Source organism: Acipenser ruthenus, chromosome 4, assembly GCF_902713425.1.
Source record: "Acipenser ruthenus chromosome 4, fAciRut3.2 maternal haplotype, whole genome shotgun sequence".
Taxonomy (NCBI): Eukaryota; Metazoa; Chordata; class Actinopteri; order Acipenseriformes; family Acipenseridae; genus Acipenser; species Acipenser ruthenus.
The window spans coordinates 4,159,937-4,185,000 of NC_081192.1; the positions used below are offsets into that span (position 1 = coordinate 4,159,937).

The window sequence follows — 25,064 nt, forward strand, 5'->3', positions numbered from 1 at the left end:
AGGGGTTTTGGTGATGTGTTAATTCATGTTTGTACTTGAAACCATAACACACTTGATGCTCGAACTGTTTGCCTCATTTTTAGCATTTTGGTACTCATGCATAAAAAAAAATGCATAGCAGTCTATACTGTATAGTTTTTAAGTACTTAAGTACCTGCTTGTATGGGCAGTCACAATAAGGCACACCGCCATTACAATAAAGAAAATGACTCATACTAAATGATGCATGAAATGATTTCATGATAGAAACCATGCCTAACAGGTTGTTTTTGGAGTGGCACCACAGAACACCTACGTGCAAAACGTGTTCCAGAAATATGCATGAATGTACACACATTAATAATTAAAAAAGAAGAAAAAAACTACTGTCTCTAAACATAGTATTCATATCAGCTGTAAATCAGTGTGGACTACTGTCCTGCAATATATACCCTATTCTTTTGACATACGAAGGGCTGAATACACCGTTAATTGCAACGAAACAGAACAACACTGCCCAATAGCTGGAGTTAGAAAGACCGAAGTGGGTGGGGCTGTGTTCGCTCCCAAGGCTTTATAAAAAGTCAGAGTATATCCGCTTGCCAGCTGCAAAAAGTAAACAGGCAGAGACTACTGATAGAAGTAAAACAAGGACACGGTGTGATTACTAGAAACACAATTGTTGTGTTTATTGCATTAAGGACAGTTTTTCATCAACGTTTTCCGGGCTATTTGAAAAGGTAAGGTTTTATGTTGTACTCACTGGTTGACCACTTTGGGTTTTACACTGAATCGTATATTATGTTAGCTTTAGTTTGACCATTTTTAGCACAACTGTAGCCAAACACGGAAACTTTTTAAACGAAGCATCAAATAACAGTGTAGACTATATGCAAACGAGCATAGGCTACGTTTATTAATGTCTTTAACATATTTAGTTTTAATATGTAGTTTATAATATCATGTTATTCAATATTATGTTATGCATATATTTAAATTGGAAAGAAATGGGACAGTGGTTTAGTATAATGGATTACACTGAATTGTTTAAAGCTGTCTGAACCCTGAATTGTTGTTACACTAATTAGGGGGATTCTGTCGCAGAGTGGTACAGCAGTTGCAATTATTTCGTACAGGTTTTACTTGGCGTGCAAAACTTTATTTATAATTTGTCCTGATGCGTTTATAACTGGTCTTCTATGCAGTTTTCACAAGCCCATGCTTAAAAATACAGCGCGTTTCATGTTCTGTTATGATGATCACACTTTTGGAAGGATAGCATTTATCCTGCTGCCTTGCAACATTCACTAATCTGTCTTCAGAATGATGTAATTAACAATGGTTCATTTTATCCACAGATGTTAAGGGTATTTTATTTAATTTCCTCTCATGTGTCCAACTTGTTTGTCGTGTCACAACACGTTTGGACATTGCATGGCATTTATTTTAACTGTCCAACATCGTCTCTATCATTTACAGACGGTTGTGAAGTACAATCTGTGAATGTATGCATATGTGGTCACTACGGTCGCTGTTGTACCCTGTCATTATATTTGTACATTCATTAGTTTGCAAAAATGCAAATGTTCTACCACGCACTACACCAGTATGATTTTTTTTTACTGGCGTTAAGCCATTCCGTTGCTGCCACACACACATTCTTAATATAGCTATTTCACTTTCTAAATAAGTTTATCTTTTTTCAGCCCTTATGTTAAACTACTGGCAGCAGTCTTTTTGGGGCATATTAATGGCAATATAATTTCTACTGATAATATGAAACCCAGAAAACACTGCTGCCAGTAGTTTTTCACTAGTTTTAATCACGCAGTTACCAAAAAAACTAAACTAAATAATACATGTTTAACATAGACCACGTTGCAGTACTGAATTTGATCCAAGTAAATGCTGCCTTAATCAGGTTATTCATTTTGAGAGAAAAAAATATTAACATACGTCACGTGTAAGTACAGTAAACAATTCAATGATGTTTCCATACCATTTAAACTTCAGATAGACGTATGTATAATTCAATGATGTTTCCATACCATTTAAACTTCAGATAGACGTATGTATAATTCAATGATGTTTCCATACCATTTAAACTTCAGATAGACGTATGTATAATTCAATGATGTTTCCATACCATTTAAACTTCAGATAGACGTATGTATAATTCAATGATGTTTCCATACCATTTAAACTTCAGATAGACGTATGTATAATTCAATGATGTTTCCATACCATTTAAACTTCAGATAGACGTATGTATAAGCCAATTAAATAGCAGCGGGGGAGTTTGGAACTCGCCGATTGGCGGTAACATAGACTAAACTAACCAATAGTGTTGCTGTATGTAGAGATTTGACTAGCCACTGTTGCCAGAGTAACCCGTTGCTGGACCAAGGTTTTAGTCCGGACTGAGGTGTTGTTGAAAGTAGCTTCATGTGGAAAAGGAAAGTACGTTATTTTAAGATTAGTTTTTACTTGGTATTTATTTTTAAAGGTCGTGGTGCATTTACAGGTATGGGCCAAGAAATGCACTACTCGAGGGGCTTAAGCTGAAGTAATTTTGTGTGTGATCAGTTAATTACATTTCTTCACAGATGATTGATTGAGGGTGGTTACTGTAATGTCAAAAGTTGTGTCTTCGCATATTTAAACACAACATTCTGCCACATTTGTCACCCTTAGCTTTTATTACGTCGATATAAATAACATGCCATTTGCCATCGGTGCCGCGTAGCGTCTAAAAGGCGGTTCTACACTGAAGGCGAGCGAATTTTGTATCTTCGTGGCGAACGTTTTAAATTCAGAAACTTTCACGCGACCCTATCTGTATATTACCCATATTTTTTATTGACGGCTTGTACAAACATGGACATTGACAGACGCATTGCTGCTGCGAAACTTCTCCTGCGTCTTAGACGACAAAGAAAATCAACAGCAAGCCTGTCATTTGTGTTTTAACCAGTTTGTGATGGAGAAGTGCACAACAGCACCAAACAGAGGACATTTAAAAAAAAAAAAAAGAAGCTTTTTTTCCCCCAGAGTAAAAGCTCCCCACCCCCCAGTGTATTCATTAAATTCACTCACCAGACATACTAGTAATAATGCCCGGAATGTTCTGCCAGGCTTTGTCCTTTTTACTGTTGTCTTTGTATGAATTTAATGAACAACCATAGAGCACAGGAAACCGCTGCACTTGCTGAATCCATTTCTTGTCTTCCATGTTTGTGGCGTATTTGTGTCATGACCCGTGTCAAGTTTACTGATATTACTGACGTTGCTTCTGATTGGTCCATTTCACTTTAGACCATTCTGATTGTTCCATCTCGCTCTAGTCGCCCACGTGGGAAAAAATATAACACCGTTCTAGTCCTGTGGAGTCGCTCGCTTCACCCAGACTGGCCGCGTGCGTTGCTCAGGAGTGGTGTAGACCCATCTTAAGTGCCCAAACAAGAACAAAACCCTCTAGAAAACCTAACCCCTAAAGGCTGCTACCCACCAGACGCGATGCGGCAAGCGGAACTGAGCAGCAATCCGTCAAAATGAATAGAACCTATACGTTTGATAAGTATCTTCGCACCACATGTGCTACGACAAGCAACGCAGGAGTGGCACCAGGGCGGCACTGGAGCGACGCAGCGGTTTGACGTGTGTCAACTAGGGTATTGAGCAATCAGAGACCATCTTCAATGCACGCCATCCAGCAGGGTGAAGCAGTATCCAAAATGACAGAGGAAACAATACTTGCCGTTGAAAAAATACCCAGAGCTTTATGACTAAGGACATCACAATTATAAAGATAGTTTTGAAAGATAATAATATATAGGAGTCTATTTCGAAGGAACTGGATAAGCCTGGAGTGTGATTTATTTTATGGCCATATATGTTGAAATACCGTCAGACACTGATAATTTCCACATCATGTTGACAAATATGTACCAGTCTTGATTGTAGTTTTGTCAATAGCAATTTTGAACAGTTTTATAGATCTGGCAGTTCTCAAACCTGTCGCATCGCCTCTGTCGCTTCTGGTGTTCGGTCATGTCGCTGCAAAAGTGTCTCATCGCCAATTCAAGTTGCATTGCATCTGGTGGAGACCTTAATCCTAGTATTTGAACAGCATTTGTTTGCCAGAGTGCAAACTCTGCTATTACTGGCGTGCAGTCTGAGAGCTGACGTTCAGTGAAGGTAAAGTGGTAATATTTATTCCTATATTTCAGAAGTATCTTTAGAATTTATTTTATAATCCGCAATTTCTTTAATTGACATTAGGCTTAAGGATGACACAGCTGGCAGAATTTTGCATTTTTAAATATAAATTGTGCGACATATCCAACCGAAAACCTACAAAAGGAAAAATTATCACAAATAATGTAAGACATAATTGTTACAGCGGTTGCGATGTTGCTTAAGTTTGGCTACACACCCTGCTCACCCACACACACAAACCGGGGAAAAGTGAATTGCAATGACTTATATTGCAGTATTTTCATGCTCAATTCTATGGTACTATGGTAAGCTTTCTCCCACGTTCCTGCTGGTGTTTGAGCTTATAATCCTGTTTTACATACATAAATAAATTAAATGCCCACTTATTAACTTTAGCTCACTCAAAAAATAAAAATTAAGAAAGATTCCGTGAATCCCTCTGTATTGTCAGAGTTAGATTTCCACTCGGAGGAGATTTGTTGGGCCGAATAGTTCGGAAAGTGGGAGAGCAAAAAGCTGATTAGATTTAATAATGTTACAAAATTCAGCTGTGAAACAAATCCCTTGTCACAAATCTTGTTTAACAAAAGCAGCAAGCTACAGTATAAAGGGCGTTTTTTTATTTCTTTCTCCTACCCCCAGTAAGACCGAACAGAGCCCTGTATGCACTTTGACATGTAGGCCTAATGGGATAGAACACATTGAATTTAATTATACTGTACGGCATATCTTCAGCAACAGAAATATAGTGGAGGCTGAGCAATGAAATGTACATTGTTGTGTGTTTTTGTTATCATGTAAGCTTGCATGTTCTTGAAATATATGAATGAGTTACTTCTGCATTCTTGTGATCTACCCAGGACGTTCTTGGAAGCTAGATGATTCATCTCAATTAATCACTTTTTTTTTTTATGTATCTGATGGGTACATGGAGACATCTGGCTGACACGCCAAAGTTATCTTACTGGAATTCTGCTGCCCTGGTTAACCTACAGTATGCACTCTTTCTATCTCGATAAGCTCCTCGGTTTGAGAAAACATGTGTACAGCCCCTAATGACCCTGGAACTGACCACTGGCCAAAGAATTTGAAACTTGACAAAACAAGTCGGTTCAACCTCTGTTTCGGAGCCCCTGCAGCTGTGATATGTGAGAAATGTAGGATTGCCCAAATGAAATAACCCATTGGAAAACATTGGATCCATTTAAATAATCCGATTTTGAGGCTTGACACCAACTTACTTAATGAAAAAAGTTGTCCACATGGGTTTAAGAATGAAAGCAAAATCTTGCAGTAGACTTTCTTTGAAGCCTTCCAGGTTTTTATTGTACTGTAAGGTCAGTTTATTTGCAACGTAAGAATTGAATGTCCCAATATGTTGGGTACCTGCAGCACACTATGAAACTATTTAATATCATAGGATATTATTACTATAGTTCTATAAAGTTAAAGTGCTTAAACCAATTTTCTCAATTTAAAATAGAAGGATGCTCCCTCCTGTTTTTTCTTCTTCTATGTTTTACTTTTTAAATTGAATTGTCACACTTTACTTGTAAGAAATTAATTTACATCTGCAAAGTTGTAGAACCTAGATATAAATAAACAGTTTTGAGTGGAAACATTGGCTTTATAGGATTGTTTTACAAAAGCCCTAGGATAACAGAAAATGTGTCCCTTACACCTCCCACCCAGTGTGTTGCTGTTGCGGCCAAAATCCCTCTCGCCAAAACTCCATCCCGTTCGTTCTTTATGAATCCTGTAAAGAGCGCTGTACTTTAATTAGAACACACACAAGTTTATGAAAGCATACCTGCATTGTTGGATCAGGGGAAGTGTTGGGCAATAGAGTTAAAAAATACCTTGATCTGCATATGGAAAAATGTATATCACTAGCCCAGACCTTTATTCATTTGACACCTGTAAATTTTTTAATGCTGTGGAGGGGCACCTCGTGCCATGCAGCAGTCAGTCCTCTTCCATGTGCCAATGAGTATACAGTACCAAGGTGTGAAGTCTTATGGCTCTTATGACATGTATGGCTAGGGAAGCACAGGGGTCTGGATTACAATTCTAATTCCCTGTTACTTTTACAAGTTGTGTTCTTTAAATTCATACCAGACTGTGAGACAGGATCCTTTCGAACAATCAAGATATATAGACAAGAAACTAAATAGAAAAAATGCGGCCTACATAAATATGTACTTCATTCAAGGTATTATAACTTTTAGTATTCCTTCACTGGATTTTAAATCTGCAGTTAAAACGGATTATGGTTAAAATATAACCCTTATGTGCAATTTACCTCTCCTTTTGTATTTATTTATTTTATTTGTTGGGGGACTTCTATTCACTTAACAAGCAAATCTGGTTTCCATCCACAATCCTGGCAACTCACTTTAGAAAAGCATAAATGATGTCATGTTCTGATGCAGCTGAATCCCCTTAGTTACTATAGTGTCCTGGCTGAACTATAATATAATGCTAAAATGGGATATAAAGAAAAAAAAAGGTCTTTTATCATCCATTTGCATGAAAGAAAATGTGTGTTTTTGTACAATCAAAATCTAGGTAAATACTGTTCTGTCATAACCCTGTAAGTTTACATGATTGCATTGGAGGGAGGGGGAGGGGGGGGGGGGGGGGGGATTATTTATATATAGCGACCAAGAAGACAACCTCCAGGAAGATGGCAAGATGAAATTAGGAAACACGCCCGAGTAACGTGGATGAGAGATGCAGAGATGTAGTGTCCTTTGCATGGGACCCTCATTAAGTAACCTTCCACCAGTGCGAGGTGGAGAGATTGAATTCTGCCAGCCTGTAGCCCCAACTGGGGCTGACGGTCTTAATTCAAACCGGTGTGATTCACTTCGGTTTTCTGTTGACTTACACATTTGTTTTGGTTTTATACAGTAAATACAATACTTTATACAGTAACACCATCCATATAAATAAAACCTAAACTATTATCTCTTGCTGCCAGCATTTATATTTTCACAGTGAGTGGTCTTGGGATTACCTGATAATGCACTTGCTTGTCACTTATGTTTATACTGTTCGCATTTCAAATTGTGCCTTTGAAGGCTCCAACTGCATTTCCACTCCCCTAATGCACAACAGTTCATGGGTGCACAGTATTACACTTCAGGTGCACCTTTTTAACCTACAGTAGTACCTCTGCAGATAGTTCAGCACAAAAAAAAGATTATAAAGCAATCAATATTTTTATGTGCACATGGGATTCCTAGACAAAAACAATGACACTCAGGATAATCTATATTTAAGATGGTAGGTTGTAATTGATTAAAAATGGTGGAGATAGGGGGATAGAATATTATGTAAACACTGGATATAAAGTTTAACAGTAAAGATTAACTTTCATATGTTTACACACGGTATTGAAGCATATGATGTTGGTTAAGATTAAAGTGCATTGAATGTGTACACAATATTTTCATAATTTTTTTTAAAGTAACGTGATACACAATAAATGTGGAATACAAATGATAAGGTTGAGTTGCTACAGTATAACAACCAGGTGTTTTATACAGCAAACAAATTAAATCAAGACAGTCAACAGATGAAAGAAACAACTTTAAACCTTATTTTAAATGACTGGCCTGGTTTTCTTGTTAAATACTCTATCGGCTGGTTTCACCGATCCTGATTAATATAGCACAAGTCTTGGACTAGTTTGCCAGTCTATCTCTGAAACCAGCCATATGAAGCATACTTTTAAACTAGCTTTTAAAAGACTGTAGTCACCATCACTTGCAGTATATTGCATTTGAATTGTACATACGAGCTATCGCTGATTAGTTTTTATCATTTCTTGTATTGGTAAAGCTGATATCAGACCTTGCTGTAGGCCTGTTTGCAATAATGTAGTCAACATTGGGTGGAAAATAACAGTATATTTCTGCTGTGTGCTTAGTAACTGTGTGGGCATGGAAGGTAGGTTTTGCTAGAAAAGGATTGTTAACCAAAATGCTTTGTAGCCTATGTGTTGCAGTACATATTGCTAGAAGGACTTTGCATTTCATGTGAACTTTGCATGACAAGTTTTTTGGCCATATTTTTTAATTTTTTATTTATAACAATAACAACAAAAACGATCAGCAGCTTGCTTGTTGTTTTGGCCCTTTGTTATATTGTTCCAGAATACTGAAGCCTCTAGGTACTGCTTTATATTCACAATAGCTTGCTCATGGAATTTAAAAACAATGAGATCCATGCAGTATTTGAAAAACTGGTTAATTCAAGACGGATATAGCCAGTGATTTGTAACCTGTGTCTTGCATAAGATATCCCAAAAGTTAGTCAACAAACATTTGTTATTGAATTTAAGTTTCTTTTAGTATTTCTAAATAGTTTGGCTAAATTCTCATGGAACTGTATCCCTTTCATATTTCAACTCTTTGTAGAAATGGCTCCATTTTCATCTGACTAAGGATTTTATAGATGCAGAACTTCTGTATAGGGTCGTTGGACAGATTAATTTAATTTGTATAGCAGTTTTAGTTTAGTTGCTCCCAGGTGTGTTTTGAAGCAGTCTGTTTAATGTAATGTTAACCTATAGGTGGGGTTCAGGGGGCGGAGCTAGGCACCAACAACCTATCATCTGCTGTCATCAATTAAATCTACCTTATTTAAACATTAGTCACCTCTACCTCGCTGTCTTGTGTTTTTTCGTTTCCTCCTCCTCCCTCCTCCTCCTCCCTCCTCCTCCTCTAGCATCTCAACCGTCTTTGCATCGGTCTCCTCTGGGGGGGTTAGTGATTCCACTTTCTCCAACCCTTTGTTAAGCTCTGCTTCATTTACCTCATAGAGGAGGGTTCTCCATGAGTCAGAGGGGACCCCCGGCCAAACCCTTCCATCTGCATGTATGTTTCTTTTGGGGTTCTTCTTTCAGGTCTGATGCCTCTATGTGAGGGTCCCCAAGCGGTGGCATCCCTTGTTTGTCGGGTCTCCTCAAAGACGGTGGCCCCTCTCCTGTTTGTCGGGTCTCCTCAGCGACGGAACCCCCCTTCTATTATGTTGGGCTTCAAAGAGGTGGAACACCACGCATTATATGTTTTAACAAATACTAACTTTATGTTTTCTTTCCGGTTCGCGAGCCTCTTCGTATGTTGGGTAACCTCAGAGACGGTGCCCCTCTTGGTATGTCGGGTCACCTCAAAGACGGTAGCCCCCCTCCTGTTTGTCGGGTCTCCTCAGTGACGAAACCCCCCTACTGTATATGTTGGGTCAGGAAGAGCCGGAACCTCTTTTGTGTTATCAATACTAATTCATGTTTTCTTTCCGGTTCGCAAGCCTCTTCGTATGTCGGGTAACCTCAGAGACGGTGCCCCTCTCGTATGTCGGGTCACCTCAAAGACGGTGGCCCCCCTCCTGTTTATCGTGTCTATCGATCAAGTAAATGTTGGGCCTGGAAGAGGCGGAGCCCCTCTCTCCATGTGTATATGTTTACTAACTCTGTCAATAAACACTATCAGGTGGCATAGCTCCGCCCCGTGAACTGTATGCACAGCTAAACTGTAGATTTAATGAGCCCCACCATTTTTGAAAGCATTTACACATCTATTATTGGGGTAGTATGTATGTATGTATGTTACACATCTTACCTGTTGTAAATTACGCTACGAGTCTCAATATAATCCATATGCAGATATTCACCGTCCTAGGAGTGTATTGCCGTATATACACAAGTTAAAAATCCAGCCAGACTTCTTTTCTAATCAACCTTTATTTAGTCCATTATAAGTGGCTGAGGTAGCGTCCAGTTGTGGTGTCATGGTTTTAAATTGACTTTGCAGGTAAATGGAATTCCGAGAGGTGCCAGGTGTGATATTTATTTATTTATTTATTTATTTATTTATTTATTTTTTAACTGGCAACGTCAACTGTGGTGATATGGAGAATACAGCACGGTAAAAACTGAAAGTGGCACGGTTGATGGCATGAATGGGGTTTGTCTCTGTCGCAGAATACATAATGCAAAACTTGTGCTCTGATTGGCCGAACGATCCTGAGCAGTCTAAAGTAGACTAATCCTTGCGTATGTATAAACTACAGTGCAGTTATGTGTTTGTGGAGTACAGTATTGGTGCTGGGATAAACAAGTTTTTTTTTTTCCAGACGTTTAACATACTTAATTTTAGATAAGCAATAAAACAAAGTATTGCAGTAAAAAAGAATAAAAAAATAACGGATAGTAACAGTAACGGATGCTGCCTCTTTCAAGAAAACAAGAGCTTTTAGTTCTGTAGATCTGTTATCACCACCAGCCTCTTCTTTCGTAAGGCATTCACATGGCTCAGTGTTGGAATCTTGGGGGGGGGGGGGGGGGGGGGAAGGGCTTTTAGACTACAAAGCAGCATGGTTAAAGCACTTAATTCAGCATTTACAGTGTGATCAAAGATACAAGTGTCTTTCTTGTTTCTTTAAATTCGCTGGGTTAAATGCATTTTAGTTGCAGCAAAAGTCTATTGCAGGTAGAAATTCCTTATGTTGTAAATGGGGAGGGGGTTACATTTAGGATAGATCAAGTTGATTTATTCTAAACAACAACAACAACAACAAAAACAATACTACTTGATTGCACAAACAAAACAATAGTTACTGTGTTAGTTTTAATTAAATCGCTTTCTTATTTCTTATCCTAAATGCTTTTTGACAGTGGTCTGTTACCACAGATGACGCTGCCAATAACTTGAGTAAAATTTGACTTAACAACCTGATACTTTGACAAAATCCCATACAACCTAGGTCCAGAACTTTATTCAAAAGTAGTTGGTTCGCACATTTCTAACTTGTCAATTTTTCCACTAAAGTAACACTTGGAGTCACCATCTGTTTGCTACTAATGCTGGTTAATCCTAGAAATGTCTGGTAGTAAAGTAAAAAGGTTATTAAATTTAAAACAACATCCCCAAAATTGTGTGTAGACTTTGTTCCTGTAAAATAAACAAAATAAAATAACAGCTGCTGTTTGTGGTTTTCAGCAACTTCCTGCTTCATCACGAGCTTTGCCAGATATATCTCCGTACAGGCAGAGGGTGACCATAACCTTCAGAAACCTTTTTTCTTCTGAACAATGTGCTTTTTGTACATTTTTAATTTTAATCTAGAGTCCAAAAGTAATCTACAGATATTCAACAAGAGGCTGTTTTGCGTATCTGCCAGTGGTAAAGTGATGGAGCTTACAGGGCTTCATATTTTTATGGAAACTACTCTGGCAAAATATAACTGTACCCTTGAAGTTTATGGCTTTTATTCTATGATTCTCTTGGTCAAGTTCATTCAAGGGGATGGTACAAACTGTGAGGCAGTTGTACTTCACTTTTATTTTATTGAAAGTGCAGTCAAAGTGCTACTAAAAAAAATGAAAAAAATGCAAATGACAACCTGTGACTGGGTACACCACGCCCCTATGTGTATTATATATGTTGTATTTGTGTTATTACTGTTTCACTGTATGATTTGTTGTGTTAAAACATGCAGTTTTGTTATTTGTTAGCCTGGATGGAGTTGGTGCCCCATCCAGACATTTGTGAGAATGCATGATCAAATTTGATAAACTGGCTGTTGACGACGCATATGATAAACCCATCCTGAATGTGATTTGAGGGGCAAATTAGGTAATTGATAGCCAGTTGACCCCTTGGCCACAATATAAAAGACCTGCAGCTTTGGCTGAACGGGGTGGGTTGTCCAGAGGAGGAAAGACAAGTAAGAACAGATACTGAAAGTAAACAATTGCTACCAGCACGATACTTGTTTGATTTAGTGTTGACTTTGCTTTGTGTTTTGTCTGTTTGGTTTGGCCAACGAGACATTTTGCTTTGTGAAAGTGTTTGTGTTTTGTTCAAACCTTTTGTTTTTGTTTCTGATTTAATAAACTGGCGCAACAGCACATTTTACTCGCACCATTCTGTGCCCGCTCTTCTGGGTCTGACGACCCCCACCAAGGCAATATGTGACACAACCATACAGTATGTAAACCAAAATAAGTGGTACTTTTCACGTTAAAATTACGGTTTTGTTTTCACTTTCACGTACTAAATCTGGATCTATATACTGTTAATACCATGAAAAGGGCCAGTGCATCCTAGCAGTAGGTATCATTCTTCCATGGAATATTGTTTGTATGTATGTGTGTATTTATTCATTCCCATTTTAATTCCATTCCTTGTAATTGTTTTCATAACAGGTAGATCCCATCATGACGACTGAAAAGCAAATGCTGGTTGACAGAGAATTGCCGGTATGTTTATTCTAACTTGAATTTACTATTTACATGTCCCTTCCTAGAAAGCTTTGGGTATATTCATGTTTTGGTCACACAGCTCTGTGCAGCTGACCGTTCGACATGGCCAACAGCAGGACATCACACACAGCTCCAGCCAGCGGGCTGAACAGATCAGCAGATCTGTGGCAGCAGATTCCACAGATCTCAATAAAAGTAAATTGCAACCCAAATACTGCCACCTTGACAGTAGAGATGAAGGAAACTCTGTTTTGCTGTTTCTTATAATAATGAAGTACAGTACCTTAAGTTTTTTTGTTTGCATCATGTTGGTTATAATCATATATAAATGGTCTTGTATAAAACTTATTAAAATAACATTAACATCCAAATTGAGATCAGAGGTAATAATCATTCAACATCCATCAACCTTTTACATGCACCTCCTAAAGGAATAGTATACTGCATTATCTGCAAGAAATGCAACAAACTGTACACTGGGGTAACTAAAAGGCATTTAGCAGACCGCTTTGTGGAACATTTACCAAGCATTCAAATCAACACCACTACATTTCCAGTAGCCCAACATTTCAACAATGATAATCACACTGCTGAAGACACCACCATCTGTGGGATCAGTCAGTACTAAAGAACAAATGCTGCTTGCAAACAAAGGGAACGTGAGTATCTTCAAACTAGGAAGATTCTCAGGCAAGCTCAAAACCAAGTAAAGACAGATGTAGAGAAGAATAATACAATATTGGAGCTACAGAACCTAGGGCTACTTTGCAAAAATCATAAAGAGAATTGTATAATAAATAAAATGACATTTAATGCAGTTTACACTAATCATAATAATGTAGAAAAGATAATTGAGTAGATAAAATTAATTGTATCATCAAATAAAAACATGACCACAAATAAAGGAATATAAAACCTGTTGAAATCCACCCCTAGAGGACAGACATCCTTGGGGTTAATCAGTAACTTAAGTCCAGAGTTTAAGGATAGTAATATAAATATATTGAAATTGTGTTTCCAGCTGTACAAAATACAGTAGTTTATTAATCTATTCACCTGCAAGGTCATAATCCATAGAAACAGATAAATCATGAACATAAAACTGAAGAAAAAAAATTGCCATATGCATTGTTCACTCTTGAACAATTCAGGGCTACGTTCAACCAAGTAAATGTTTGCAGAATGTGTTGGCTACACCCGCACTATGTAAACCTGTAGCCAGCAAAAGAAAGATGTTCACCAAATGTTTGTGTTGATGAACACAGCAGACTTAATTATGCAATGTTGCTTGATCTAACTCCTAAATTGTGGGACCATATTTTGAAAGTTGTACAGTATAATACTCTGGTGCAGATACAAAGGATGTTTGTGCATGACTAAGGAATTTAGTGTGTGTAGGGGGCAGTGCTTTCTATTGCATTTACAACATAATAGAGAACACTATTGTATGTCCAGTTAAACCGTTTTAGCCCACTGCTTTAAACTTCATTTTTTTTTGTTATTTAATTTTTTTAATTTACAGTTTGGGCATTTAATTGAGTGATTCAGTCTTGTAAATTCCAGAAAGAATTGCATTTATGTAGCTGTCCTATTTGACAGTGGCTGCTTGAAAGCAATCCAGTCTTCAGCATTGTGGCTTCACAGCAGCAACACTTTCAAATTCACTTATCCCAGTGATGTGTGTACTGTGATTTAATACAGCCCACCATATTGACTAGATTTACACCTCGGTTCGTAGTGTTTTAGTCTTCTCATACTGCAGACCTAATTTAAACAGACACTGCACAGGATACAGTAATATCCTTGCAATGATTTCCTGGATTAAATAAACGAGTCCTATTAAAGTACATTTCCTGACAGTATTCCTAGTAGTCGATACCAGATTTAGATGTCTGTAGAATATCAACTTAATTGCAGAACTGCGGAAGAGGAATCCTCATCTGTTGCTAGCTTTACTGAATTAGCTTTAGAGCAGAGCGCGGATCTGTTTTGGTTGTCGTATGTAAAGTTTGACACAAACAGTTATTCTACTTTTCTAATTTTACATGATGCAATTTCTGTAGATGAGACTTCTGAAAGAATGGAAGTAAAATCAGAATAGTGGTTAGTCTGCAATGTGTGTTTCGGTGATCCACTAAGAGGTGTGCAATTTCATATCTCCCGACGCCCGGGACAGCAAGATTTAGTTATATTTGCCCGTCGGACATGTACTTTTTTCTTTCTTCTTTTGCCGCAACTCTACTGCAAAAGTCACGCGCAAAATAAATAAATAAATAAAAATGCGTAACTGTAAACCTCAAAGCAAAAATATATACAGAGTACACAAATACACATTTGTCTTATCTTTTAATTCACAAACCCTCAGTCACACACAGTAACAAACGTATTTAAATAAATGCAACAATACTATTACATTGCCTTTGTCTACAGTAGGACCCCAGTAAAGTTTGACCGCCAGCTCTAAGAAGAATATTTAACATAATAAAAATGACAAAAGCTTTTAAACTATGTTATATGTAACGGTGTAGCGATGCATTTATTTTTTTAAAAGCTACGTAATCAGGTGGTTGGCAGTAGGTTTGTAAAGCTATAGATTGACTTAATTATTTCATACAACTTTGTGCTGTGAGGCCAACCTCGCTACGCCCACAAAACAAAATTATTTCTCTTTATCCAATAGCCATTTAGAAAACCAAAACTCATTGTAGCGTGCACGGGGGAAGGCAGCAGCCGTGCTGGGAGGTAACGTAATCACACACGAAGACATAAGCCCGATATACACTCCTTGCAAATGAGCCGGCTCTTTTATACAGCGGTATCGGCGCTATGCTTTAGTGCGAGAGGTTCGCGCCGCCCTCCGTCTGTGTGTGGATTGCGTCACCCTGTGTGATGCGCCTGCCTGCGTTAACCAAGACGGTTCCAGTATTAAACAAGCGTAATCACTGTTCTTGGTAATGTAGTTTAGAAACCAATCCTTTAACCTTCAGCTCCGGTTAACATTCTACCTGTTTGAGGTCTGACTGACCTTTCGACTTTCGGCTTGTGTATCATGACAAATATTCACCGAAAGTGTACCATATTATACCTTTTTAAACAGCTGAAGATTAAGAGAATAACGCTTTCAATCCAAGATGAAATGTACCCTACGATTACCTAGTTTGAATGTAAAAAATATGTTTTAAAATGTACTTCAAATTAAATTCTTTAGAAATGCCTTATTGTAATTTAGTGATCTCCTACCTAAAAACTGTAAAAGTGTCCATGGTATCCAGGGAGTAGGATCAGAAAGAATGTTATAAATGCCGTGTCTGGTTTTCATTTTTGCAACAAGTTGTTTGACGGGTGCGTAATGTGAAGAAGTTTGCCATCAGATATAGATCTGTCAACTTATCAACGTCTTCTGTTTAAAAAATAAAATAAAAAAATCTTACGGGTCGGTAAGCATTCTTGTTTATGTAAAGCAATTTAGTGTGCTATCTGGTAGTGCTGCGCTTAGTCATGGTACAGTGCCTTGCGAAAGTATTCGGCCCCCTTGAACTTTGCGACCTTTTGCCACATTTCAGGCTTCAAACATAAAGATGAAACTGTAATTTTTTGTGAAGAATCAACAAGTGGGACACAATCATGAAGTGGAACGAAATTTATTCGATATTTCAAACCTTTTTAACAAATAAAAAACTGAAAAATTGGGCGTGCAAAATTATTCAGCCCCCTTAAGTTAATACTTTGTAGCGCCACCTTTTGCTGCGATTACAGCTGTAAGTCGCTTGGGGTATGTCTCTATCAGTTTTGCACATCGAGAGACTGAAATTTTTGCCCATTCCTCCTTGCAAAACAGCTCGAGCTCAGTGAGGTTGGATGGAGAGCATTTGTGAACAGCAGTTTTCAGTTCTTTCCACAGATTCTCGATTGGATTCAGGTCTGGACTTTGACTTGGCCATTCTAACACCTGGATATGTTTATTTGTGAACCATTCCATTGTAGATTTTGCTTTATGTTTTGGATCATTGTCTTGTTGGAAGACAAATCTCCGTCCCAGTCTCAGGTCTTTTGCAGACTCCATCAGGTTTTCTTCCAGAATGGTCCTGTATTTGGCTCCATCCATCTTCCCATCAATTTTAACCATCTTCCCTGTCCCTGCTGAAGAAAAGCAGGCCCAAACCATGATGCTGCCACCACCATGTTTGACAGTGGGGATGGTGTGTTCAGGGTGATGAGCTGTGTTGCTTTTACGCCAAACATAACGTTTTGCATTGTTGCCAAAAAGTTCGATTTTGGTTTCATCTGACCAGAGCACCTTCTTCCACATGTTTGGTGTGTCTCCCAGGTGGCTTGTGGCAAACTGTAAACGACACTTTTTATGGATATCTTTAAGAAATGGCTTTCTTCTTGCCACTCTTCCATAAAGGCCAGATTTGTGCAGTATACGACTGATTGTTGTCCTATGGACAGAGTCTCCCACCTCAGCTGTAGATCTCTGCAGTTCATCCAGAGTGATCATGGGCCTCTTGGCTGCATCTCTGATCAGTCTTCTCCTTGTATGAGCTGAAAGTTTAGAGGGACGGCCAGGTCTTGGTAGATTTGCAGTGGTCTGATACTCCTTCCATTTCAATATTATCGCTTGCACAGTGCTCCTTGGGATGTTTAAAGCTTGGGAAATCTTTTTGTATCCAAATCCGGCTTTAAACTTCTCCACAACAGTATCTCGGACCTGCCTGGTGTGTTCCTTGTTCTTCATGATGCTCTCTGCGCTTTAAACGGACCTCTGAGACTATCACAGTGCAGGTGCATTTATACGGAGACTTGATTACACACAGGTGGATTCTATTTATCATCATTAGTCATTTAGGTCAACATTGGATCATTCAGAGATCCTCACTGAACTTCTGGAGAGAGTTTGCTGCACTGAAAGTAAAGGGGCTGAATAATTTTGCACGCCCAATTTTTCAGTTTTTTATTTGTTAAAGTTTGAAATATCCAATAAATTTCGTTCCACTTCATGATTGTGTCCCACTTGTTGTTGATTCTTCACAAAAAATTACAGTTTCATATCTTTGTTTGAAGCCTGAAATGTGGCAAAAGGTCGCAAAGTTCAAGGGGGCCGAATACTTTCGCAAGGCACTGTATATACGGTCATAGACTACATGCAGAAAATCACTTAACAGTATTGAGTTACACCCAAAACCATAACAAAAAACAGTTATTTTGTGGCAGCAGCTCTATCAAAAAGAAGCACATACTCTACTTCTCTCCCCAGTGCCTCCTCACTATCTATTTTACAAGCTGTGTGTCACAATTCAATCATTCCCGTTTTACACACAACCCAATTTTATGACCTGTGGTGTGTTCCAGTGCATGTGCTGAATTCGTGCTGATTAGAACCAGCTATATGCAAGCTGTGTCTGAGAGTTTTGATTTAAACTTTTAATTCAAAGCTTAGTTTTCTTTCTTTAGATTTCATGAAGTAAAAATGATTCTTAAATCGCCAATTGATTGTGTTCATTGTTTAATAAAAGCAAAATCCTAAAAGTGATATTTTGTGTGTTTTGTGGGACAGCTTTTTGTCCCTTGGATAATAACTTTTTCAGAAATTGCACACTCCTGCATGAAGATCTAACACTAACACCCTCTAAGCAGAGTGAGAGTTGTTACAACGGTTTTGGGCTTACACAGTTTTGTCTTAACATCTAACTTTGTTTTGTTTCACAGGGGCTAAGAGAAGCCATGCAAGTGTTTGTCACCAAGGCAAGTAAATTGTATTTATTTTTGCTGGGGTAGGTAATAATATATGTTCTTGCTCAAGCACTAAAGGCCTACATATCATAATGCACTCCTAACAGAATCTGAGCCTGTACAGTGTTGCGCTTTAGTGGAGATTCATGCTTGGGTTTGCTGACCACCTGCCTGAGGAGACAAATTATATATCCGTGCCACTTAGGGACTGATTTGACTGTGTGTGAAAACTACATTTTGAGATCTTGGCATGCTTCCTGAGATTTGAAATATTGTAACAATCCCAGGTGAAGTATCTTAGATTATTTCACACGTTCATAATTCACTCAATGGGTGGGTCTTGTGATTTCTAACATTGACATTTATATCATTTAAATGTTAAGAGTTTGTGACAATCTTTGTCCTTCAGTGATTTCTGCATTTTAATTGTGTTTTTACATGAATGGCAGACATGCACAGTAAAGTAGTGCACTCCTTTTATTTTTTATTTATTTATTTATTTATTTATTTATTTTTGAAAACCTAATGAAAATGTACGAAAAAAAGTGAATTCCTATATCTGGTGGGTCCTGCTGATATATTGGGCTGTAGAGTTGAAAAATGCAGAAAGTAAGCTTTCAAAAGCAAACCTGTGGTTTTTATTTTTATTTATTTATTTAAATATAAAAAGAGGAATATTTGGCCTGGAAAGTTTGTCTCCTGAAATACTGCAATAACCTGTAGTGATATTAAGAAACAAGATCCTTAAGTTAACCTCAGTTTTTTTGTTTCTCACACGTTGCTAGTTTTACTTTCCATTGTCAAACTGTGTAGATTGCACCACTGAGAATTAAAATAGGGCTATTGTGTCTTGGTAAAAAAAAAAAAAAACATTTGACATGCAGTACATTGAAAATGTGCTTTGGGAAGGCCTGATGTTTTTCTGGTAGCTGTGTAGTACAAAAACAGAGCCTCATGGTGTCCAGAGTTTTTTGTGCAGTCCTATTGTAGATATAAAGACGCCTGTTTAACTGAGTGCCCTCTGAAAGTCTTTCAGTTATGACTCTACAACTTTTAACCAAGATATAAATATTTGTATACAGAATAAAGGCAGGGATAACAAATTGTCGTGAGGGCCAACCCATTTAAAAATGCTTGTTGCACATTGTGTGTGTCCAGTGTTTTTGTACATTACGGTTAAAGAAGATTTTTGTAAATGGATGGTAATCCTGTGCTGATCCTCCAACAGATTACAATGCTTCAGTTTTCCAGAGCAGTGTTTGATATTGACAAGTAGAGCCATGACGTTGGTACAAGAGAAATACCATCTGTTCTCGGTGCTTTGCTCCAGAGACACTAACCTCACGCAGACATCTCCTAGTTAAATGGGATTAGTGAAGCTGTAAAGCTGATGATCACTTGCATTAAGTGGGAAGTAAGGCAGACAATGCATAAGATATGTTTTTGTCCTCACACGTAGCACAATGTATATGTTTGTTTAATTTCTATTTACTATTGACATTTCAGTGTACCGTGCATACTGTGCTTTTTCACAAATTGATTTTTTTGAATGTTTTTACAGCATGTGCCTCTACTCCATTTATAAGTCTAACCGAGGAAGATCCTGTAATGCACTTACATTTTAAGTTAAATCTTAAGTACTTGCAATTGTGATGAAACTTGGATTGGGCATTCCTTATCACTACTACTAGTTCATAGTAACATACTTTTTATGTGAGTTACGGCCACAGAACTCCCACATTTGATTAAACCTTGCATAGACCTTTATTGCATGTAGTTTCCCCGTGTGTGTGTGTGTGTGTAGTTCATGCTGAGCTATTGAACGCCACGTTTGTGGTTCAAACTTCAATACATTTCAATCAATATAAGGTAAAACTTAATCAAGTGTAAAAACATTTTGCTAGGACTTCAGTGTACAGTGGTTGCAGTCACTGGGGAGCTTTGTTCTATGAAAATAAGTGTATGTCATGCTTAACCATTTTTGGTTTCATTTATACTCCCAATGGTATCAAAAATAGCTATAACAAACTGGTATTCTTCTTTTAATGTTGCACCTTGAAAGATGTAGAAGTTTGACTTTGTTTTTGATGTCCCTGAACTAGGCTACAGGACTGGGATTTCTTAGCTAATCAAACCTCCTGACTTTGACTGATCCAATTTAGAGATCTCTACGTCCAGAATTAGCTTGTTTTGGTGTTTGTGCAAGGAACCATGGGAGTCACAAGCTTATGCAGAATAGCAGACAGCAGGTTTATAAAACTGAGATTTCAGCAGAGTTCCAGCTAAATACCTTAGCTGGCTTAAACCGATTTGAATCAGTCCCTCACTACACTACACCAACAATGATTTTGGACGATGAAGACTCAGTTTTTGCACAGATTGAAATTGCTGTAAGTACAGGGACTTTAATATCTACAATATTTAACAGGACTATAAATTTGAATATTGAGCAGACAGTTAGTGGTGTTCTCGTGTGTGTTTTCTTTTTATTTTGTTAGGAATGACTGCAGCACACCGATAACATGAAGTGCAATGGGTATATAACGATATACAGAAAATACTTAGCTTGCAGAGCCATCATAAGGGTTTAATTTTGCAAACCTATAATTGAATCAGTACAGTAATATTTTGTTTGGATTTCATTTCTGGACACTGAATGTTTCACATTCTCTAGAGCATGAAATATCCATCCATACAGTTTGTGCAGACTGTTGGTGTTCTTGGCAGTGTACTCTACTTAATTTATGCTTTCAATTTGGCAAGTATTTATCAAGTTACAGTAGCATCTGTGTTTTATTGGTTCTTATGCGTAATTACAGCATTGTCAAGAAAAAAATTGGACATTCCTTGGCACTAGGTCTTGAGGGTGTGGCACTAGTTCATAGCCAGAAAGAGTATAGCCTCTAAGGCATGGCAGTGTTCAATATTAATACCGATGCCTTGGATAAAAACTTTGTATGCTGCAATTCCTTCAACAAGAGATCTGGATGTTGTTGGATCTCTGTCTCTGATCTATGAAGATGTGCTGGGATTCTGCATTGTGCAGTACTGGAAAGACATCAGATAGCTTACCAACTGCTAGCCTCCTTGCTGGTTTATGTGCTTTTAATGCTGGCACTAAAAATAATTTTTGAAAAATAGTGATCTCCTGGATTGGATAGAGGAGATAGTCAGTCAGAATAATTTTGTTTCCATCTGTCTCTTTAATTGGTACTGCAAGAACTTGGATTCTCCAATTATCAAAGATGCATTTTTTTAACTGATCTTTATACACCACAGGAACATGATATCGAGACCCCACATGGTGTGATCCATGTCACCATGCAAGGACTACCCAAAGGAAATAGACCTGTCATCTTGACCTACCATGATATTGGACTGAATCGTAAGTCTCCACAGTAATAAAATTCTGCAATAGGGTGTTTTTTTATTTTTATAATCCCTGCATGATGAGGTTGAAACATGTTTGTGCATCCTCAAGGTCATGGTATTTCCAAATTACACATTTAAAACACGTGGCACAAGAACTGGCAGTTAGAACTTTGTTGCTGCATGGCCATTAACACATTCAAGCTAAACACCTACTGTACCAATGACTTGACATTTCAGTGCTTACAAACCTGTTTTGGATCCCTTGCTGTTTCTGATGATCTTGGTTAAAAGAGGCACTTATATTTTAACATTTCTGTAGTAATTTGACTAGCAACCCTACAGATTGTTTAGTGGTTGTATATGTGGACTACATTTGTTGATTGATTCAAGTGCTGACTTGTACATGTCTGGTTTCTGGCGTCAATGTGTAGTCTGTCAGGGCGCCTAGGTTTTCTCTTTTTGTGGGTAACATTTTCCTGGCTGAACAGAAAGATTAACATCCTGGATTACCTTTCCAGCCATCTGACATTGTATCATGTTTGTGTTTACAAGTACTGTAGTCTATTTTAAAGTAAACTTGTATTATCCTTATATGTAGTTTTCTTTAGGATGTTTTGGACATGAGTCTTTCATCAGCTAAAATGCCATAGAGTCCAGTGAGGAGTTATGTACAGTTACTTGTCATTAAAACAGAATGAATAAACCAAAACCATCTCTCCTTGCTAAATTGTGTTTTCATTTGCGGTAACGGAGAAATATGAATTAAGATGACCAGCAGGTTTACAACTTGTTTTAGAGCTGCAAAACTCCTTCTCTTCCAGATAAGTCTTGCTTCAACTCCCTCTTCAACTTCGAGGACATGCATGAAATTACCCAGCACTTCGCAGTGTGTCATGTGGATGCTCCAGGGCAGCAAGAAGAAGCCCCTGCCTTTCCACTAGGGTCAGTATTGAATTACAATTTCTGCAGGTTTTTTTTAAATTATTATTATTATTATTATTATTATTATTATTATTATTATTATTTGTTTGTATTGTGTACATGTTTACACGTGTGTACATTTACAATGTGGTAGACATTACATAAGAGTACCTGCTGTCAATATCATTAAAAATAGTGATACAAATGGAAAATAATAAATGCATTCTCCTTAGTCATGACATGCATCCCTTCAATATTATATCAGAGAGCAGATCCTATATATTTATAAATGCATTCTCCTTAGTCATGACATGCATCCCTTCAATATTATATCAGAGAGCAGATCCTATATATTTAGAAATGCATTCTCCTTAGTCATGACATGCATCCCTTCAATATTATATCAGAGAGCAGATCCTATATATTTAGAAATGCATTCTCCTTAGTCATGACATGCATCCCTTCAATATTATATCAGAGAGCAGATCCTATATATTTAGAAATGCATTCTCCTTAGTCATGACATGCATCCCTTCAATATTATATCAGAGAGCAGATCCTATATATTTAGAAATGCATTCTCCTTAGTCATGACATGCATCCCTTCAATATTATATCAGAGAGCAGATCCTATATATTTATAAATGCATTCTCCTTAGTCATGACATGCATCCCTTCAATATTATATCAGAGAGCAGATCCTATATATTTATAAATGCATTCTCCTTAGTCATGACATGCATCCCTTCAATATTATATCAGAGAGCAGATCCTATATATTTAGAAATGCATTCTCCTTAGTCATGACATGCATCCCTTCAATATTATATCAGAGAGCAGATCCTATATATTTAGAAATGCATTCTCCTTAGTCATGACATGCATCCCTTCAATATTATATCAGAGAGCAGATCCTATATATTTATAAATGCATTCTCCTTAGTCATGACATGCATCCCTTCAATATTATATCAGAGCACATCCTATATATTTATATTTTATAAATTGTACATTTCTATTTTATATATCTTGTTTTTTCCTTTAGATTTATTTTGTAGAGATTGCATACATGTTTTTATTGCATTTTTATTGCCTGTAACATATTTACTTTTATATTTTGTTTTAATTTCTGTAAGTCGCTTTGGATAAAAATGTCTGCTAAGTAATTAATATAACCAGCTGGAGTACACTGTAAATAACCTTATACCATTGCAGAATCGTAGGTGGTGTGTCCAAAATCCAATTTGTTAGGATACACTTTCTAACCATTGCTAGAAGACCCCTTATGAGTTTATCCATTTGCGTGTACATTCATAGGAGCTCCTAAGAGAAGCACAAGGGGATCATTTTCAAATGGTAAACCACATATAGCTTGAATTTCTCTATGTATCAAATTGATGTATAGTTATTTTCAGGTTGAGAGTGTTTTCATGGGTATAGAAATAAAACCTGAGATCTCAAGCAATGCAATACATTTGATTGTGTGTTTCAAATGAACGTACATGTTCTAATATATGGAAATGTACTGTCTTTCATTCTGCGTTATATAGGTAAAAAGCTGAGCGCAGGTGGGGCACTGGGGAACCACTTTATAATATTGAAAAATAAGTGAAACCACAGCGATTGCAAGAAATATATACACCAAAAGGACACGACAAACAATGTAATGACACAAAGTTGTTTTTTAATAACTGTCAACATTTTCTTTTATTTTCCTCGAAATAGAAGCGTAGAAAGCCATGCTGTAAAGTCTACCCTAGCGCAAACTGCACCCCCTTATGTCTCAATGTAATGGTAACGTTAAATATAAGGAAGACGTCTCCATGAGTATTGAAATGAAACCTGGGATCAGAAGCAATGTAATAAATGCGATTGTGTGTTTCAAATGAACATACACGTTCTTATATATTTGTTAGACTTGTGCAGAATTAAACAGCGAGAGATGGGGGCTGAATAAGAGATGAGATCACTTTGTACCATTCAGATATAACTAAAACTGACAACAAGGTGAGAGGAATTTGAGCAAAAAAATAGAAGAGGAGAGTATAAACAATCTAAAAACATAAAGCTTTTCAGCACGGCGAGACTTCAGCACGTAACACCGGCAATAACTGCCAGAATTGCTACTGAAGTGTAATATAGTTAGGAAGATTGCTTGCAGTATTGCTGAGAGAGTCAGAAAGGCGCTGACTCGGGAGCAATATTGCCATCAATTTGTGGACGTATGATGTCATTTTTTCTGGTATAATGCCTGAGATGGTAGATGCAGACACGCAAAACTGCATTGCAAGGGAAATGTGATTCTCCTGAGGAAAAAAAATAAGAAGTGCTTCACTTGCGTGGGATTCATTTTATGTTTTCATATACTGTAGAAACAAAAACACCCAGCTGTGTTGCTCTAATCTAGTGGTGGATAAAGATGGGGTAACAACGTTTCTGCACTCCGAACACTCAGAAAACATCCCTTTTTAACTTGCTTATGTACTTATTCATTGGTGAGCAGTACTGTGAGTGCTGAAACAATTTAATCCAAAATGTCATCCTGAAAAAGGGGCTTCTACAAGAATAACAC

At 37.5% G+C, this 25,064-nt stretch overlaps 1 protein-coding gene across 2 annotated transcripts in view; it reads left to right on the forward strand.

Moving 5' to 3' along the window:
- Positions 1-565: 565 nt before the first annotated feature.
- LOC117400295 (protein NDRG1-like) overlaps positions 566-25,064 on the forward strand; it is a 38,034-nt gene continuing 13,535 nt past the window's right edge. Inside the window, exons 1-5 of one of the 2 annotated variants that reach the window (XM_034000035.3) lie at positions 566-719; positions 12,410-12,463; positions 18,176-18,211; positions 21,479-21,584; positions 22,393-22,513. In XM_034000035.3, the coding sequence (XP_033855926.1) occupies positions 12,422-12,463; positions 18,176-18,211; positions 21,479-21,584; positions 22,393-22,513 (305 nt within the window). In that variant the 5' untranslated portion in view covers positions 566-719; positions 12,410-12,421. Of the gene's footprint in view, positions 720-12,409; positions 12,464-18,175; positions 18,212-20,434; positions 20,590-21,478; positions 21,585-22,392; positions 22,514-25,064 lie in introns of those variants that run through there. The other variant, XM_034000036.3, reaches the window with a different exon arrangement.